At 38.0% G+C, this 19,565-nt stretch overlaps 1 protein-coding gene across 11 annotated transcripts in view; it reads left to right on the top strand.

The window, feature by feature from the left end:
- Positions 1–630: 630 nt before the first annotated feature.
- Positions 631–19,565, top strand: part of svila (supervillin a) — a 69,972-nt gene continuing 51,037 nt past the window's right edge. For 5 of the 11 annotated variants that reach the window (XM_069191252.1, XM_069191251.1, XM_069191246.1 and 2 more), the window contains exons 1-8: positions 632–820; positions 4,531–4,594; positions 6,993–7,084; positions 11,044–11,101; positions 11,289–11,440; positions 12,283–13,009; positions 14,583–14,666; positions 18,617–19,522. In XM_069191252.1, the coding sequence (XP_069047353.1) occupies positions 763–820; positions 4,531–4,594; positions 6,993–7,084; positions 11,044–11,101; positions 11,289–11,440; positions 12,283–13,009; positions 14,583–14,666; positions 18,617–19,522 (2,141 nt within the window). In that variant the 5' untranslated portion in view covers positions 632–762. Of the gene's footprint in view, positions 821–4,530; positions 4,595–6,992; positions 7,085–11,043; positions 11,102–11,288; positions 11,441–12,282; positions 13,010–14,582; positions 14,667–18,616; positions 19,523–19,565 lie in introns of all 11 variants that reach the window. The other 6 variants (XM_069191250.1, XM_069191242.1, XM_069191248.1 and 3 more) reach the window with 4 other exon arrangements.

Here is a 19,565-nt window from a genome sequence, read left to right as displayed (position 1 = left end):
CTTCAAAAGCCAAAGTCATTCCAAGTAAATTTATTAAATACAGTAGCTACCTTCAGTTGTGAATCTGAGGGATCTGAAAGATGGTCAACGAGCACGGCTTGTATTGGAATATCTCGGACTATTAAGAGGGTCCATTGCTTTCTTTTCAGTTTTACTCACATGTTGTCCATAAATCAAGACTTTTAACGGTGTGCTTTTTTGGCTTCTCCTGGGGTAGGCAAAGTATTTAGCATAATGATACGATTAGTCAGAGCCCAGTCCTCTGGCAGCCTGGGAGCTGATTTCGCGTTCTCTCTGAGCACTCCTTGCACTTTCTGATTACTTAGAGATGAGTGGAATTTCTTGTCCATTAGAGGAGATTGTTTCTCTTCTTTATTTGAGGAGCTGTGCCTCCGTTGCGCTGCGGTACTGTACCTCATCCAAGGGAGCAGATGTTGTGACTTTTTGGCCACAGACTTGCGGCAGTTTTGGCGATTCAGGCTCTTGAACGCCCTCATCAAATCTGTTTTAACATTTTCCTGTGCCTAATTTTCGCCTGTAATCTGATTACCAGCCTGAGCTGCTTTAGCATGCAGCCTATTGCGATGCATGCACTGTATTCCCTAAGCCCATCGATAGCTTGACAGCTTCAGTCTGTTCAGGACTGCTAGTAGGAATCTCTACACACTGCCTTGTAGGCAGGCCTTGTGCTGCATCTACACTGGTTGAGGAATAGCTGCCACCTCTTTTCCTGTTGTTGGCATTTTCTCCCTTATTGCAACAATGTTCAGGAACCCCTGGATCTCTAATTACGTCGGCGCTATGAAGTATTGTGGACAAGGTAAGTGACCTGATAGTATGCTATTCTGAAATGCAGTGTTTCCAGTGTCCTTGCATTATGTAGTCTGAAATTCCGAGGACGCAGTTGAAAGGTAATGAATGAAATAGAGGGATAAGGATTTTCATCTGTGAGTTTAAAATGCAAAACAATTAATGATTAATTCAAAGAGTCAAAAGGATGTTGTCTACAATAGCAGCTTTGATATGTGCATCGAGTTTTTATTTTTACTAGCGTTTCAACGTGCTTGGTATTTACAACAGGTGTCAGCATACTTCATGCACATTTAATAAAAACAACCGCAATGTAATTCTCAAGCTTAATTCATCGGTGGAAGTCCACCAAAAAATGTAATTTCAGTATATGGTAATGGCTTGCCTAAATGAGATGAATCACTTTATAATGTTTTTATTTGCCACTGGATTTTTTTTTTCCTGGCAGCTCTATGGGAAATTTTTGCCTTATTCTCAAGATAGGTTTTGAATGTGTAATACTAAGAAATACAGCGTTTTGCTTTGGAGCAATTACTGTAAATTCGTTTAAATTCTAACTGCAGAACATCCTTCTTTAGGATATTTTTAGAATTTTCTATTTCTGGGAGCTAGGCATTTGGATAATCATCCTCCTATCACCTAGCTTATTGACTATAAAGAATTCAGACATGTTCAGCATCTGTCTGCAAGTAACTCTCCCTTTATATTGGTTAAAATCTACTGCAGCTGAATTGTTTACTTCTAGGTTGTTGTGGCATCTGTTCCTGTGTACATTTGGTGAGGGAGTTTTTTTTTTAAATAATGAAAATGCGTATTTGGTTATCCTTTGAAAACAACAATTAGACTGTTTTATAGACTTCTTCAGTGTTACTTAAACAATTGTTTTGCATTGAATATTTAGCCTTTGATAATTGCATATGAACATGATTTTATGCTAAATATTTGCAATTTAGTTTTTGTCAGACCTGAAAAATTTGTTTACTTTCCTCAATTAGCACATTACTGAAAAGAATAAGGAAATGATCTATTCTTTAATGTGCATCGTGTCCTGTTACATCACATTTTTAGAACAGGACAATTAAATTGTATAATAGGAGCTAGATTTTATGCGGCCTTCTAATTTGACGGTTCTTAAACCTTAAAATACTACATACTGTGTAGGCATTAAACATAGGATTTATGCCTACTTCCGTTACTCTTGTGAGTTTATAGAATATCCTAAGAGCTCCTAGAAAGCGTTATATACGCAATTCAATTTTTCCGTTTCAGCTACGTCAGTAAATTAGACACAAACATAATTTGTGTGCATATACTGTAAAGGTATAATTTCCACTGTAGATTATGTAGTGAGATATTTGGAGATGACATTTTCAGTTAATTTAAGGCACCCTATACAAAATATTAGCACCTCTTAACACTGGAATCTTTCACCCTACTGTAAGTAATTATGAGGCACATAAGAGAAAACCCAGTATAATTCATAAAACGTGAAGGACAGCATGCTTTTTGTAACCTGCAGCTGATGGGGATGATTCCAATGGTGTTTTTTCACATTGGAATACCTATTACTGTAGTTTTACGTTCCCTAGTTGGAATGTTTAATGTATATAAAAAGTCTGTTCGAGTCTTAGAAATTTCTTGCATGCCTTTAGCACTGCTATAAATTTTACTGAGGCCTGTGTCTGATTAGGCCCTCTTTCAATTCCCCTTATGTTGCACAGGCCCATAACCAAAAAAATATTCCCTGAGGAACATGATTCTTGTATGCACATGCAGTTTATTTTAATGTTGTGAACTAAAAATAATTTTGCTTGAAGATGCAACAACATGGAAATTTCTATAGTATATTGAAAATGGAAATATTAGTATATTATGAAAATGTCATTTCTAAAACATTTTCTGATTTGTCAGGTACTGTATGAACCATAACATCAAAACAGTATTAAATAAAATGTCAGTTACTTTAATGTCCTCAATGTTCTTTATAGTTGTCTGTCAATTAGAATTGCTTTATCAGCTGTTGAGCTGAATTCTGAGAGGGATTTCTTTCGAATGAGCAATGTTTTTGGAGGATATTCCTTGCAGCTGAAATAACACTATATATGAAAATATATCCAGATGAGCATTTTATAAAAGAGGTTTCTGACTTTTAGTGAAGACGCGATATGAACAGCACTAATATCTATACTGAACATTTTAAATGAATGTCTTCTGTTTTTGTGACTGCTGATGTTCCCTAAGATGAATTGGTAATCTTGTGAACTGAGGTGTATTCAGAAGTGGAAACACCCGTTCATAAGGAAAATAAATTAAGCAGATGACTAACTTTTAGTCTACCTTTTATACGTCAGTAGAAACCACACTGAGCTCTGATAATGGCTAATGTTACAGTATGTTAGGCAACCAACTGGTATTAGTTTGCCAAACTTCTCAAACCAGATCCTTGCCTCTGCTTGTTGAACGGTTTGGTTAATTTTACTTTAAGCGAGTTCTTGTTTTTTGCTGGCTTCACAGCAGTGGAAATAAAAACATTCTTCAACTCTGGATAAACCCAGACATTCCTTCAGATAAACACTGGTTACTCACTTCTCAGTATATTGCAAACTGTTGAATATACAATGGCTAGAATTAAGACAAATCCTACAATGCAGTCTTGAGAATGGATTTTTACAGCTATTAGAAATATCTGCCTCTTGAAATCGGTGAATACACCTACATATAGAGTACACTGTATTAGCATTACATGAGCTTTATATTAAATTGAAAATTCAATAAAAACATTTGGTTGCCACAAATCAATGGTGAAAAACAATACAATAGCTTTCCGGTCTCTTATAACTAAAGTACGTACTGTATGCCCTTTGATTTGTACCCAACGTGGTTGAAGTCATTTTAGCAGAGATCTCCACCTGTCTTGGGTTCAGTAGCTGGATAAGTGTATTTTCACTAATAGAGCCTGTAGTTGGACAGTTCGATTAACACCACCAGCACTTGGCCTGCACTACTATTGTGACGCAGGGGAGGAATGACCGAGCAAAAGCACAAAGCAATCAAAGTGTTCGAATGGAATCCTTCCATAGTTAGCCCGACTTGAGCTGGTTATTTTCCTTCCGGTAGAGTTATTCACAGGCAGCAGTCTTTCCTCCCCCTCAACTTTAGTAATTGGATCCATACAACAAATCTGTATATAAGGTAAAAATTTGGGTAACAGCTGAAGCAACGTGTGAAAACACAAGCTGGTTGTCAATGCTGAGGCTCCATGATGTTAACAGAATGAATTATATGAATGTTGAGTTGAGCTGATTATCAAGTATGTGCCTTTCTAGGTTTGAATAAAAATGATCTTTAGCAATTTATGGAATTGGTGGGTTTCTCTGATCGTCACAGTACCTCTAAAGTCCATTGATTAGAGGGGCAAATCAACACTGCTGGTCTTAAGTTATTTTCCTTTGAACTGCTGTATGATTTTCTCCTGCCTGACTTACAGTAAAGCAGTAAACAATCAGATCTGTTAGCATGTTAAGTTTTTTTTTTATTATAACAGCTAAGCTGTAAAAAAAACTATTTTTAATTTTACTTCCCACCCAGGATAACCCAATGGATAATTACTGGATAATAGTTTTCTTCTCCAACTCAACGCCTACAATAACAGTGGAAAGGCCTGCATTACCAATTCTCTAATCTGGAACGTTAATTTATGTAATTTTTTTTTATTTATAGGTTTTGGAAGTGAGACTCCAGTCAAACTTGGGAAGCCAAGACTATTTCAGAAGAGAGCATTAAGGTGAGCATTTGATAACCATTCTGAAGCAGAGCGAGGACTGTTTACAGATGACCCCTTATTCATCTGGTTTATTGCCGTGTTCTTTGTTGAAATCTGTAAGAAGGTTTGGTACCAAAAGCCCTCTAGAGAAAGTCCTCCTTTTGCAAGGCTGTTTTTGGAGTTTTTCTTCTTTTCCTATGACATTTGTAGAAATGGGGAAAAGTACAGGTTTATTCCATGCTGAACAGAGGAGAAAAGAAACAACGTTTCGGCCGTGGAGTCTTCATCAGGTGTGAGCCTTCTGGTCACACCCGAAGAAGGCTCCACAGCTGGAACGTTTCTTTCTTTTCAGCATGGAATAAACCTTTTATTTGTTCCTTTGCAGCCTACACGTGCTGATGCAGCTACCTACTTGAACTATTTGTAGAAATATTCTTACATCCATTGTCTGTTAAACAGTATACTGTAAGTTTTTTCCCCCTTTTCACAACATAGTGTGCTGTTTAAAAATATGGATTGGATCTGCTTAATTAAGGTGGTTTATTTTGTAGAAAAATAACTCAAACGGATCTTATGTTGGTGACACTTCTCAATTTAGCCACATGAAGCTGTTCATATATTTCTGTGCCATTCTTTCACTTCCTTGCTAGTTTTGTGTTCCCAGTGAAATCACTTTCTGTTGATACAGCATCATTTACTTGAAATGCTCCTGTTGCCAGTGCTTTTTTTTCCCATCAAAGATGCTCTAGGATCTCATTGTTTGCATTCATCAGAATGTGTGAGCCACTTGAGGGTCAATGACTTATTTCCTTCTTTAGCTCACTAATCTCATTTGAGAGGATCTGTCTACATTCAGCACCTCTTAAAGAGATTGTCCGGTACCCATAGGCTGGCTATTCTGAATGTTCAGGCCTTTTGCCTAAACATGCCTTAATTCAAAGATGCAGTTAGGTTCTTAGATTCAACCATTTGGCATGAAGTTTAAATGTCCATGGATAGTACTGATCTATATTTGACAGACATTCAGTTTTTACTTTGGTTAATGCTGGTATCCAAAGCAAGCAGAAGTCAAAGTATTCATTCACAGCTTGCACCTCATCTTGTAAGGTAATAAACATGTACAGTATGGTGAGGTAAAATCTTATAAAGTACTCCAGACAGACGCATTTAAATTTCTCATTTTTAAAGATGAACCTGTACTTCATTGAAGGAGTGTAGGATGTTTGATTAAAATTGCCCTCACTTTAGCATTCTTCCAAACCTAATTTTAATATTGTTCACTGTCATGATTGCATGTACTGAAGCTCATTCTGTTGAGACCCAAGGTGAATATATTACCTTAATTGCGTAGATGGTTGGAAACGGGAAGAGATTTTGAAGTTGCCTCCTAAATTGAAACAACAAATTAAATACTTTGCCATTATAAAAATGTGCATCATTAGCATTCACAAAGTTAAGACTTTAGCTTTTCAGTATTACCTGTAATGTTCAGAGTGAACAACTGATGTTACTAATTTGAAAAGGGAGCATTCCTGTAACAGCATTAAATATCTGAATTTTTAAAAAGGTATGGTACTTAAATGACCTAATATATCTTCTGTTTAATGGCAATATTAAGACCCCATCCTGTTTTAGTATCCCAAAGAAGTCATGTGATCACCCCCAAATTGGTCACATTTGTATTTAAAGCCACAGGACCTACTTAATGGGAAATAGGTGAAATTTTGTGTCATGGTCACTTGCATGTTAAATGGAATGCAGAGTGGATAAACTGTAAGTTGTTCAGAAAGACATTGAAACAGATGCCTCAACCTTACTTCATCGCTCAGTCAAACCATCAAAACTTGATACAGCGTTGTCCTGATGTTAGAACCAGATAATCTAAACTTCATACTGTAATCTGGTTAGCAGTAATGTGGATATCCACACTTACGGTAATTTCTCATGATCTTGGTGTACACGACTTTAGGAATACAGGGATTATTTTTTATTGATATGATTTTGAGAGGTATGCTAATGATGTATAAAGACACTAATTTGTCTATGGGAATGCCATTAACTTTTCTTTTTATTATACAAATGAAAGCTCCAAAGGGGGGGAAAAAACATACTTTTAATCATTCAGAACTTGTAGCACTGGCTTAGCAGATTTACAACCCAAGCATATATTTAGTTCCTCAAATAACTTCAAAGGATCAGATAGGCTAATACACTTTAAAAAATAATGGATCGGCTTTTAATTCACCACTGCCAGAAAATACTGTGGATTTTCCCATTTGCGAAAGTATCTAAAGGAGCTTTGTTACTCTTCCATTCACTTTTCAAAGTGTATGTTTCTGTGAAGAACACAACATACGGCAAGTATGATTCTAACCACTTCACAGAGTTTATTCCCCGTTCTCTTGTCCTTCATTTTCAGTTTTCAGAAAGAATTTTCTTTTGAAGACAAAGAAGAATTTGCAAAGAGTACCAGAGATATTGATGCTAATATTTTGGCAGTCCTTCCAAAAGGTGAGTTAACCTTTTCTACTACTGTAGTAAAGAACATGAATGGAATGGTATGTACAGTAGCATCAAGCATTGGGATAGTAAAGATTGAAGAATGCAGATTTAGGGCACCTAGAACTTTTCTATATTTTTCACTTTGGATAATGGGATCAAACTAGTTACGTATTTGATGCCAGTTTATAGAGCACGTTTAGACTGTGAAAGGTGGTTGGTTGATGTTTTTCAGTTTGGGTCTTACAGTACCATATGAGAAGGGAAGGAGACGTTTTAAAGGAGAGCTGGCTGTGCAGCTCTATTTAAAGCTGTAAACTTTCATCAAACACCTGTTTGCTGTCCGTTAGCACTTTGTAGTTACCTCATTCTTTTGGAGTTAACTTGTAAAGTAACAAGGTTAGTCAGGGGCATTACACTGTTCCCATCTTGGTCTTAAGCAGGCTGTAACTGAAACACTAAGTTAGGTAGATGATATGAATAATCCGCCATGCCTGGTATTTACTTAAAATTTGTACATCTTATTTTTGTGTATCTTGTGTAATTAAGTGTTTTGGTGTCTTTAACATCCATTACTATGCACCTCTGACTTGTGGTTAAGAAAGAAAACCACCATTAGGAGGGGTAGGAAGTGTGAATACCACATTGTTTACTACTGTACTTGCTAAGATCACAGCAAAACTATTTTAACCATTTCAAATTTTGCTTTTTTTAAGCCAGAAATGTTAGCTACAAATTTCTTAGCCAAAATGTTTTCTATTCTAAATAACTTAAATTCCCCATACATCTTTCAGAGAAAGGTCAAAGACGACAAAGGAGCTAGAGATTAGAGAAATAATGAACGATGCTAAGCCTATTTTTGCAAAAATAACTGAAAGCAGTAGCCTAACTTTAGTAAACAAAAATAAACATCAACATTTTCTGGTAAAATGTATTATATCCAGACCATGTTTTCATTCTAGTATACAGTATCCTAAACCACAATAGATTCAGAAAAAATATTTTCTCAATGAATATTAAAGGTTAATGCTTTTAGACCTTTGTGGATTGTCTTAATAGAACTTTGTTTAAATTAAATGTAGTTAATGCATTTTTAAATGCAGAAGAGAAATGTCTCGCTGAGTAGCCAATTGGAAGATGAAGTTATTTGCAAAATGGTGTTTACAATTGTCACATTTTCAGTGGACTGATGTAAGCGTCTTGCACATTTTTATTTGCATTTAAACATTTAATTTCAATACTCTGTATATACTGCTAAAAATGCTTCCAACCAAAATATTAATTATGGCTTCAATACAAACAGGTAGTCATTCATTTTTTTTCCCCCTAGTCTGCGTTTTACCGTTACAGACTAACAATTGCTGGTGTACTGCATTTTTCTCTCTAGTCTGTGGTCTTCAAATATTTGCTGTTATAGACAATGTTTTGGAAGTGTTTGGTCAATTCCATGAATCACCTTAAGCCTTATACAGTACCACTTTCTTGCCATTGTTTGATACAGTACTTTTTTTTAGGTTTAGTTGCCAGTAGTGCCAACAAACAAATCTTTTTCAAAGTAGCCAGCAGCTTGGGTGTCCTTTTTATGAAAACCAGAGTTGTTTGTTTTCCCACCCTGATGCACTTTTAGTTCCATGATTTTACAAAGCCTGCCTCATTTTATCTGAGGTTTGCTATGATGTATGGTACCTTACTGTATTGTGTGGTGACAAGCTACATTGTATTTAATAATATGCTGTTAACCCTGATTGCCCTAATTGAAACAAATAGTAGAACCTTTTTAAAAACCTACTTGTTTCTGATTAGGTAAAAGAGAAAGACTTCATCTTCAGCCCACAAACCTTTTAATCCAAATTGCTTTTTGCTCAAATTTGTTTTTGATACATTGTAAATATATAGCCACCTTAGATGTACAGTAGATGATGCTCCTGCACTGTTCTGGCTGAGACTCGGTTTAGAATCAATCATGAGATATGATTTCAGATCTTACTAAGAACATTTGCCAGGTCTTTTGCTTTCCTCTATCTTTCTTCAGTGATATAACTACCAAATACTCAAAAAAACTTCCCTAACTCTTAATACCTTGTCAAGTATTGTTCAGGGAAAATAATATGAAAATTTATGTAGTTAATGTGTTTTTATGACCTGGCAGCACTGCATGTTGTGCTCAGTATGGTCGGTTTTCTAGGTTGAATACAAGTGTTTTGTATTTTGTGCTGTCCAATATTCTTTACTGCAGCAGTTACTGCATTGGCCTACATAAACTTAGTTTGGAATTACACCAGTGCAGTTTGTGTTCTGGGTCATGTGTTTTTTTTTTTTGCAGATAAAACTACAAGTTCAAAGCATAAGATGCAATGATAAGGATCAGATTCTGTAGATGCATCATAGGATATTTTAATTCCAATAATAAAGCAAGTAGTCCAAATGTGTAGGATGTTTATTAATTTGTATGAAGAAAACAAGAAGCATAATGTTTAAATCTGTTTTGTTGCATGTAACGGAATATAACACTTAGTCTTTGATATATAATATACTTCCTTATTCGCTACCATTATAGTAAAACCACCTTTGTCTCAAGCTTCTTTGAGAATTATGTCCTGTATATAGAATAGGAATTGTCAAAGCCTTTGCATAAAAAATGCGTATTAACTAATGTCCTTAAAGGTCAATGTTTTTTTTATCTACATTATGCCAGTTGATGTCACATTCAAACTACAGTATTTACTTTTTATAGTTATTAAACATGCTTATGAACATTGCTTAGTTTAGCGTGGCTGTTTTCATACATCTTTCTCTGGTAATCGTAAGATCTTTGCCTCATATTTTTTTGGTTACTAAGCTGTTTGGAAATACAAGAGAAGGTATTTTTTTGTTTTTTTTTTAGTTCACACAGAGAGGGGAGGACTTCAAACATGCAGCTGCTGTGTAATGTTTAGAGCCTGTACTGAAGGTTCTAGAACTCTGACCATGAATCTAGACGAGCCAAGTGTGAATCATTTTTTCTTTTTCAATGTAACCCTTCTTTTGGAAGGGCTACATTGATTTGTAAATCTTACATGTGCATTTTAGTTATTTCTGTTTTGCTTGTCTGGAGTGATTCCTGAGAAAAACAGTACAAGTTTAGAACAGAGCCATTATTATTATTAGTTTAATTCTATCAGGTGTAGGAAGATCTGTAATTAACTTGCTAGGATGTTTTTGCTCTATAAGTCAATCTCACCTCAACTTAAAATGCTGACAAACTCCTGCTTGACAAAACTTTTTTGTTTTCACTTTTTGGTGCAGTGAAGTTGCAACAGATTTGCATCTTACATTTATTAAGTCCATAACACTTATACCTAAAGTCTTTTATATGTATATAATGACAGTGGTTCCTGGAAATGAGAAATGAATGCTGCTCTAAATTTGCTAGCAGTCTTCTTTTATGTATTCATTCATTGGTGTGCCGGTTATAACCCTAAAAGTGACAACAGTTCTTAAAATTCACAGAAACCTTCTAAGAGCAGTTACATCTTACTTTTTTAATGCAATGTTTTCTTATTGTTGAATAAAACATGAAACATACTGGATCATTTATAGTGAAATACTTAAGTTACACCTGACATTCACCTTTGGAAACATGGCTCCAGTTTGGCTGGGATGAGTGGGAAATTTTAGTGCAAGCCTTTTGTCTGTACAGCTTTTTTTCTTGACTAGCTGTTTTTGTTTCATGCATTTATGAAGGCTTTATGTGCATCAGGTGACTGTCAGAAAAGGCTGTTTATTAAAATTGAATGGTTTTGCCGTTTTGAAATTTTTAAAATAGAATTAGCATTAGAATAGAAATAGAATTATTTTATGTATATAATCAGCTGTGCAACCTCAGTCTTGCTTCCTAAAAAAATGTTTTACACCATTTATACTTTACTGAAATATGATAATCATACACATTTTCTTATTTTATATATGATTTCTCTTTTTCCTCCTATCAGTTTCAGAACTAAGGAAACGTTTTGAACCCGACTGCTCAGCTGTGTTGGAAATGAACAGGTAACAACTGTTAGATTAATCAAGAGCAGAATTGATGCGAACAAATGCTAGAAATCTAAGAAGAATGAAGCATTACCTGAAAGTCATACTGTACTGATCTAGGAATGTTTGGAGTTTTTTTTCCCACTTTTACTGATGTGCATGGTTTGCAGTTACTGACGGTGCCTTTGTTTAAATGTCTCTATAGGAAAGAGAGAATTGCCAGGCGGTTAGAGGGGATTGAGAGTGACTCCCAGCCAGTCCTGTTACAGAGCTGTGCTGGGTTAGTGTCTCATCGCCTGCTTGAAGAAGACACTCCACGATACACTCGGGCCTCTGATCTCTGCAGTCCATGCGCAGGTACCGTAAGCACAGAGGTCGGGGTGGAAAATCTTTGATAACTGTGCCGGTTTTGAATAACATGATGGCTTCAGAAACCATGTTCTTTGCAGCACTGTAGAAATATTTTAAGTGCACCACTTGACAAAACATGTTTTCAATGTTACGTTTTATTGCTCTGTTGCCAAACAATATTCTCAATGAGAAGATTCTGATTGCACTTGACTTTTATACTGTTTGGAAGAACAAACCAATATGCAGCATACAGCTGATCTAAATTAAGGAGTCATTGGTCTTGCAGTAATACAGCTAAGAAATTATCACAAAGTGTTGATTGACATGAAATGCATGGACTACTTTGTTACTATTTCACAGCAAACTTTTCTGATCTACATCTCTCATTTCCAATCACAGCAGTGCATAATCTGGGTATTCTGTCACTGGGCATACAGAGCAGAACATTGCATGCAGTACAGTGCGACATTTAGGGCAGCCTTTGTGCTTTTTCATTCATTCCCTAATGTTCAATGAGGTTGAGGTCAACTGACTGACACAATTTTAGGATCTTTCTTCGTTCTGATGAATGTAGGTTGCCTGACAATTTACTGGGTCATTATCGCTCATAAACAAGCTCTTCAGCTAGAAGCGGCTGAACCGGGAATATTGCAAAGTTGCATTCAGTTTCACTCGGTCTGTGTCAGTTTTCAGTGCATTAAAATAAAAAAATGTGAGCAACACCACAGTGGAGTAGTAAAGGATAATTCTAATTTTGAATGCTAGCGATCAGTTGTGATCACTTTTTCAACGGAGTGATAGATGTAGGAGTTTGACTTAAGCTTTGTTGTTTTTTTAAATCCTGCTAGTAGTGAGAAGGTTTAGTAAGGAAGAACTCGAGATCCCGGAGACCACCCAGGTCACTGCTTCAGAGAGGATGTCCAGAGCTAGATGTCGACCTGAGCCTCAAGCGGGCCTCACGGAGTCGACGTATAGCTCCGGAGCCCTGGACACCGCGGGCCTGGAGTCCAAGGCCGAGAGGATAGCCAGGTACAAGGCGGAAAGGAGGCGCCAGTTGGCCGAGCGGTACGGCATCTCTCTGGACCAGGAGCTGGACGTGGACTACTCGTCCCGGTACGCACGCGTGCGGAAGGAGCCGGACCCGGCCGAGAGGCGCCCCCCAGCGGAGCCCAACGAGCAGCAGCGCCAGCGAGACGAGGAGGAGAGCCGAGATCTGAGCTCCCTGTACAGCACCCGAACGGGACTCGCGAGAGAGCCGAAACAACAGGCGCCCTCCGGAGCGAACGCTTCCCGAGAGGCGGCGGCGGACGGCTTCTCGGACCGGGAGAAGGCGATGAATTTGGAGAATTACAGGCGGGCCCAAGACAGGAGTGCCACGGCAGGGCTGTATGATCAGTCATCCTTTGCGGATATTTCCACCTCTGCCAAGGTGCCAGGAAAGGAGCTCTCCCTTACTGGGGTGCCAAGCTCTCCTCAAGCTGGACGCCGCTCCTCCCTTCCATCTCCAAAGCATGGCATATCTCCTGGTGACCTCTTCATTGAGCAACAAGCCCACAACATTCTCCACAGACAAGGGTGAGTGCTGTGAAACAGGAACCTTCTGGGTACCGCAGTGGAGACTGTGACTTGTAATACAGTTTTGTCTACCAAATCACTTTCTCCAGTTATTTTTTTCTTGGCCCGTGTAATATGTGGTTGGATGCACTGTTCTGTTTTAATTTGCTAGCTCAATATTTCATTTAAAGGGTCATCCTTATAAGGCTTTCCAGTGCGGTGCAGATTGATCTGAAGTAACTGCAATGAAATTGCATTGAATGTAGTGAAAGTTGGGTCAGTGATTGTGCTTTATTGCATGCCTGCTGCAAGTCTTTCATACAGTTTAACAGCACTTTGTCGTGCAATTCCATAAAACATCAGACTATTTCAGTATGCCTATGTGGACAGCAGGTAGGCCCATTCTTTATAATGTGTGGTATCGGTTTATCTATAGGGAATTAATGGGTAACATTTTCTTCTAGGGTTCACTTTACTTTTCAATCGTTAAACTGACTGAAAGAGTGAGGAGTTTAGTTCCACTTATTTCCTTTCTGTTTGACCTTATTGCAGGCAAGTTCAGTAGGGCAAAAGGGGGGAAAAAAATGGCTTCATGACACTAATGCCTCCAGTCTGCTCAGTCAAGTCTGGCAGCTGCCGCTTTCACTGTGTGGATTTCCTTGATACCACGATTACAGTTAGCCCTTCAGACTTCATTAATCACCAGAATTTAATTAGAAACAGTTTTAAAATGTTAAATTCAGTCACTTAGAATCTTGCATCCAAAAGTGTTTGACATGACTATTCTCTCTCCTTATTGTCATTGTAAAAGTAAGCCTTTAAAGGATTATGACTACCTTATCTGTGATCCATTGTATTAACAGTTTTTTAAATCGCAAATTTAGCAAAACGTCAAAGCTCTGCAGGGATATGCTCTTTTTAAAGCATTGCATGTACACTAATGTAGTGTACAGTTGAGGTTCCAATGTTAAAAAATGCAAATCTGCCATGGAACAGTTGTGGACACATGCTTCTTGACTTGTATCCTACCAAGCTGGTCTTGAGTTTCAAAACTTGGCAGCTTGGTAGGGGTCAGGTTTCACAGCATACCATGTAAGTTATCACTGGGACTGAAACACAATTACAGCCACTAGTCCACAGCTGGTCTTGATAAAATTCAGCATTAGCTCATAAATTAAAGCATAATATTATAAATCCATCTCCCAAATTGTTTTGTTACTAACAAATGAAGCTTGGAGAAAAGATGACTCTCTTCTTAAATATGTGCCTCCTTCAGTATGTATGGCATTCAGATGTTTTTTCATAGTTTAAGACTCTGGTCTGGAAGTCAGACGACAGGATTAAGTGTTCAGACTCACCCACTGACATGCAAAGTTCAGGTGTCTCTTGGTGCATACTGCACATGAGTTAGTGTGTCATATTTGATGACAAGCATGTCTGGTAATAAATAAATGCTTTTAATGGCCAATAAAGATGAGTATTTCCTGAAAGGGAGAGTGTTGGTGTGCCCCCAGTTTTTGTAGTGTTGCTGTTTTTTTCCCCCATCTTTGGCTTTGTGTTTACCTAAGTTGTCTTTTACCACATTCCTGTGTAGCCCTGTGGTAAAACCAAAGAGCGATTGGTTTCTTCAGAAAGATTCAGAAGGCGAGACACAATCTCTTATCAACTGGCCCTCCAGGTATTATGGGTTGTGTGGATTTCTAATCCTTCAATCATTCCTAACAAGAGGTCTGCTAACTTTTACCAAGTCCATAACATCACACCCTGAATGAGAAAATGAGCTCTAATAAACCTTAGCAACTTTTATGCACTTAATTTGTGTACCATTTTAAGTGATTTTACAAATGAATAGTTTCCTTTTAATTTTTTTCTAAAAATACTAATTTTCCAGCTTACAGTTTTCCTAGTTAGAAATGCACACCTTATTTATAAATCGGTTATGCTTCTTGCATCTTCAATTACTTTGTGGGTGTTTTTATGCCATTGTTAAAAAATAAGCTCCTAGTCAAACAGGAGCAGCCCAAATAATAGTTAAAACTGTGCTGTAAGGCTCTATTTTATGGTTGCCTGCCCTGTAATCATATTATACCAGACAATCTAAAGTAAAGACAGGCATCCTTACTTCGGGGGGAAAACTAGCCCAACAGAATAACTTAGCTGATCAAGTCTCCACATTTATTTTATGAACTTTCTGCATGGCCACTGTGCAGTTAAATGCTTGTCAGTGGGACTGGAATTCCTTGCATTTGAAATTAAATTCCCGTACTCGGCTGCTTCTGCTGACTGTGTTTAATGCTCACAAAGAGGAGGATTGTCTGGATGCAGCCGAGTCAGGGAGCAGCCCACTTCCACTTCCTCGAGCTAAACCACCAGCCTTCATGCCAGTTGAGCTGCAGTCTTGCGGCATACCACCAGAAAATCACTGTCTACCTTCTTAACTAGAGCACTTGGGTATGAATGTTTGGCAGCTGGATGCGTGTTTGTACAGTATGTGTGGAGTTTTGGTTTTGTATCAAGTGTGTTATCTATTCTGGTGTCAAGGCCTTTCTTTTTGCTTGGGAGGGAAATACTATTTTGCCCCCAAAAAACTCCTGTGAAGAAATAAAGCAAACCATTTTGGTATTAAATAGGTTTCTCCATGCAGTTGCCTCTTTCTGAGGCCTTGCATGAATAGTTATTACCAGCAAGTCTGTTATTTTATTATTGCTTGAAGTTATTTGTTAGCATAGGTGTAATACGATTTATAGATATTCAGTTGGCTGAAGTGCTACTTTTATCACTTTAGTAGAGAATCCACAAAAACTACTTACCAATGTACACTGAAATGCTTCAGGGTAGGAAATCTAAAGAAATTATCTCCCTCTGTATACTGTATTGTTTACATCTTAGTTATTCTCTATAAAAGATTTCTAGTGTTCAGCAGCCATATGAAAAAGAAAAATAACCTCTGGTGGATACTTCATTCAGATACCTTGTATGGTAAGAACTGTGAAATATAGTGTAAGCATACTGGACAAGGCAACATACTAAACTAGATGCTCCATCTGTAATTAGGCAGAATAGAAGCAATTCATTTGTATGAGTCAGATGCTGTTTCTTAAAGTGAGTACAGATACCAGTTTTGCCTTGTTCAGACTTAACTGAAGATATTTAAATAGTAGATGTTCTCTATCTGAAAATCGTAGACAAGAGGTGGTGCACTGTTCTTAAGAGGAGACGCCTGCATGCTATTGTATGCAAAATTAATCTTTTATAATTAAAAGAGGCCTAGAGTTGCTAACGTTTTGGCCAAAGACCTTCCTCAGTTTTAAAATTTAGTTCAGTCCTCTTAGGCATGATACTGTACTGTATATTGGTTAATTGTTTTTTGTGAAATTCATTAACATAATCACTATTGATTGAAAGTATATTGAACTCTTATTTGTTTAGTAATTCAAATATAGAGTATATTGATAAAGAAATCTCTTATTCATGCCCCAAACGTGGGTCAAAATTAGTCTTTTTGTGTTCACTACTAAATTACTTAAATTTCAAGGCATGAGTTCCTGAATTTGTACTGCATGTCTACATATTTCAGAAAGGTCCTTGTAAAACCCACAGTAGGCTTATACAGTAGTTTCGTCTAGTGGGTGTGTTAAAGTTATGATTCTAACTGGATTCTGTTCTTAAAATGTATAAGAATTATTTGTCGTCGTTTTTTTATTCTGCTGCTTTTCAGCAGTTGGGCCATGATCTTTCTTGGGAAGCTGTGGGAGAGTTGACCATCTGACCCAGTAAAACCAATTATCAGCTTTTTCTTAAGATGCAGTAAATGAATTGGCTCTCATTCTCTGGGAAGCTGTTCTTTGTCTTAGCTGTATATCCCTGTTTTGAGAACAAGCTGACCTTGTGACATTACTAGGAATAAATGCATAGTTATTCATTTATTGGATATTCAAGGAGTGCTTAGGGTTATTGTCGTTACATCATTATATATAATACAAATGTATATCCAATAAGCCTTCTAGCACTAGGTAATATTGTGTAGCATCTGTTGATCCTTCTACAATACAAATGTCTCTATTGCCCAAATATGTGTACGTGTATATATAGAATAGAAACAGTGAAGATTGTTTATCTTAAGGATCCAAGACTAATCTTAGGGAAATGGGGAACGAATCTGTAACTAATGGAGGTAATGCGAACAGGGAAGTCATTAAAGGGCAGAGGGAACCCAGTTTCCTCGTTTTCTTTTAGACAGCACTTTACAAATGTGTCCATTAGGCTGGGCCAGGTTACGTTTGAAAGGAACACCTAAGTCATACTCTTTTGTATTTCCAGTATTCACAATAGAGTACTTTTTTTGTTTTATAGCAATTTTGAAAAATGGATGAATTTGAGAAAGTTTCAGTTAGTAACTCAGGCTATAAAATTGTTCGGATACTTCCCTCAGAACAACAGGAATGATTGCTGGAATCATTTGAGTTTATTTACAGAGCTGCTTGGAGTATCTGAAGTGCAGATGTCTGAATGTGTTCATCACACTTGAGACAAGCTAAGAATAAGCTTTATCCTTGTCCAGGGCATCTTGGCATTATAAGGCTGTTTTGTTTATCAGGCTTACTTCACTGGCTTCTTTTCCCCCTTCTGAACTTTTTTGGAATTTCTTTTGAAGTTGTTTTCCACAAAGAAGAGAAACAATCAGGTTTTTAATCTTAAGGCTGTAAAAAATAAATTATAAAGGAACAAGTCAAAGTTAATTCCACACTGAAAAGTGGTAAAGGAAATCATGGATTTGTTGTGAAGCCTCCTTCACACCCTACTTGTACTTTTCTATTTGTAATTCACTCTACTTGTTCCCACAGATTGCACACTGTCATAGCTCGAGCCTCTTTAAATTTTAGTCGATCAAGGTAAATTATATTGCTTATAGTCATACTGTACATGCAATAAAAGTGAATATAAGAGCTTTAATTTAAGTCCTGAAATTTAGAAAGAAAAACAAAAGGGGTTAAGGTGCTAAAACTAAATCTGCAACTTCCTACAACTGCCGTTAAGGCGGAGAATTTAAGTACCCAGGTATTAAAAAAAGACTTCCACTAAAAATCGCTGTCACATGTAGAGCGTGCTAATAAGATGATCCAAATAAATTGCATCCTAATTCTAATCTGTTGTAGGTATTACAATGAATAGGATGTGTGTATTTTTTTTATGGTCTTGTGGGATGCTTTCCGATACTTCCTCGAACATTAATACTGTATATGAGTGTGTGCAGAATTTGTGTGAGTGCATTGTGGGTGAAGTAACTCCCATGGTGCCAAAAGCTGCTATTAATTTGGTTTCTTGATATCAGGCTACTAACACTTTTCCTTCCTCTCCTTTCCCATGTGTTCTACATCTTTAACTTCTCTGTAAAGAATTTTTTTTTTGCTTAATTTTGTTGTATAGTCATCTCACTGATTTCATTGCAGGAAGGATGATCTTTTAGCAAATAATGGCAGTAAACGGTTCTGGGGATTCTTTGGCAAAGCTATTAGAGGCGTGTTCACAATTTATTTTCTAATGATTGGGGAAGAAAGGTCTCCCCATTCTTGGCAGAGTGTTTACTATCTGGTACTAAAGAATTGTAATCCTTCTTTTTTCTTAAAGAATTAAAGTTAGAGAGAGACTGGCGAAAGAGGAAGGTGTGCGAGGAAGCCCGGAACTTGTCAAAGAAACGGCAGCTTCCAGGAGACATCTGCAGGTGTCTGCTCCTTACATGCGTGTTCATGACTCCTGCGCTTTCGATAGGGTGGCCCAAGCTCACCCTAGCCCTGCTCGCCAGCCGGCCTACGGATTCGTCCAGCCTGCTGGCCAGGCTCAGAGTGCCAAGTCTGTAACAGCGGGGGAGACGGAAGGTGGCGGTTGTCAACGCAGTCCCTCGCTCCCAGTAAGCTCTGCAACAAAAGCAGAGGGCACCCGTGAGGAGGAGCCTGATGGATGGTTCAGTGGAGAATATAGCCATGGGCGCCAGTCAGATGATAAGCAGACAGTCAGAACTGAGGGCCTCCTGAAGAGCAGGAAGGCAGTCCTGCCTTCAGAAATCCGCAAGAGGGAGAAGAATCGGGAGGAATTTCACAGCCCGCGAGACGACGAAGAACCCGGAGCCTCTTCCCACTCCGCGCACAGGCGACGTGCTGATTGGGAAGAAGTCGGGTCTCCATGGCAGGCGGTCGATTACCAGAGCAGAACAAAAGAAGGCCCACAGAAAAGCGATGCTGCCGCGTGTCGTCAAAGGGCATCGGCACTGGCTCCAGCAAGGCACCGGAGTCCGGGCCGGGAGGTGTCCACAGCCAAGCACAAGATGCTGACCCGTTCGATGTCGGACTTTGGGGTGGCGCCAGGGGCGCCGGTCTTCAAAAATCTAGAACGGGATCCAAACCGAGAGATGGTGTTCTACGGTTCTGAAAGTAGCGTGCCAAATGGAGACCTCAGTGCAGTAGATACAAGGGTGTCTGTTGCACAGCTCCGCCATACTTACCTGGAAAGTGCCAATGCCAACAAGAAGCAAGAACTGTAGGTGGTATTTTGGAATACTGACCCCTTTTCTTGATTTTAA

Source organism: Lepisosteus oculatus, chromosome 6 (assembly GCF_040954835.1).
Source record: "Lepisosteus oculatus isolate fLepOcu1 chromosome 6, fLepOcu1.hap2, whole genome shotgun sequence".
NCBI lineage: Eukaryota > Metazoa > Chordata > Actinopteri > Semionotiformes > Lepisosteidae > Lepisosteus > Lepisosteus oculatus.
The sequence above is the reverse complement of the archived record's forward strand: the minus strand, read 5'-3'. Positions and strand labels throughout refer to the sequence as shown.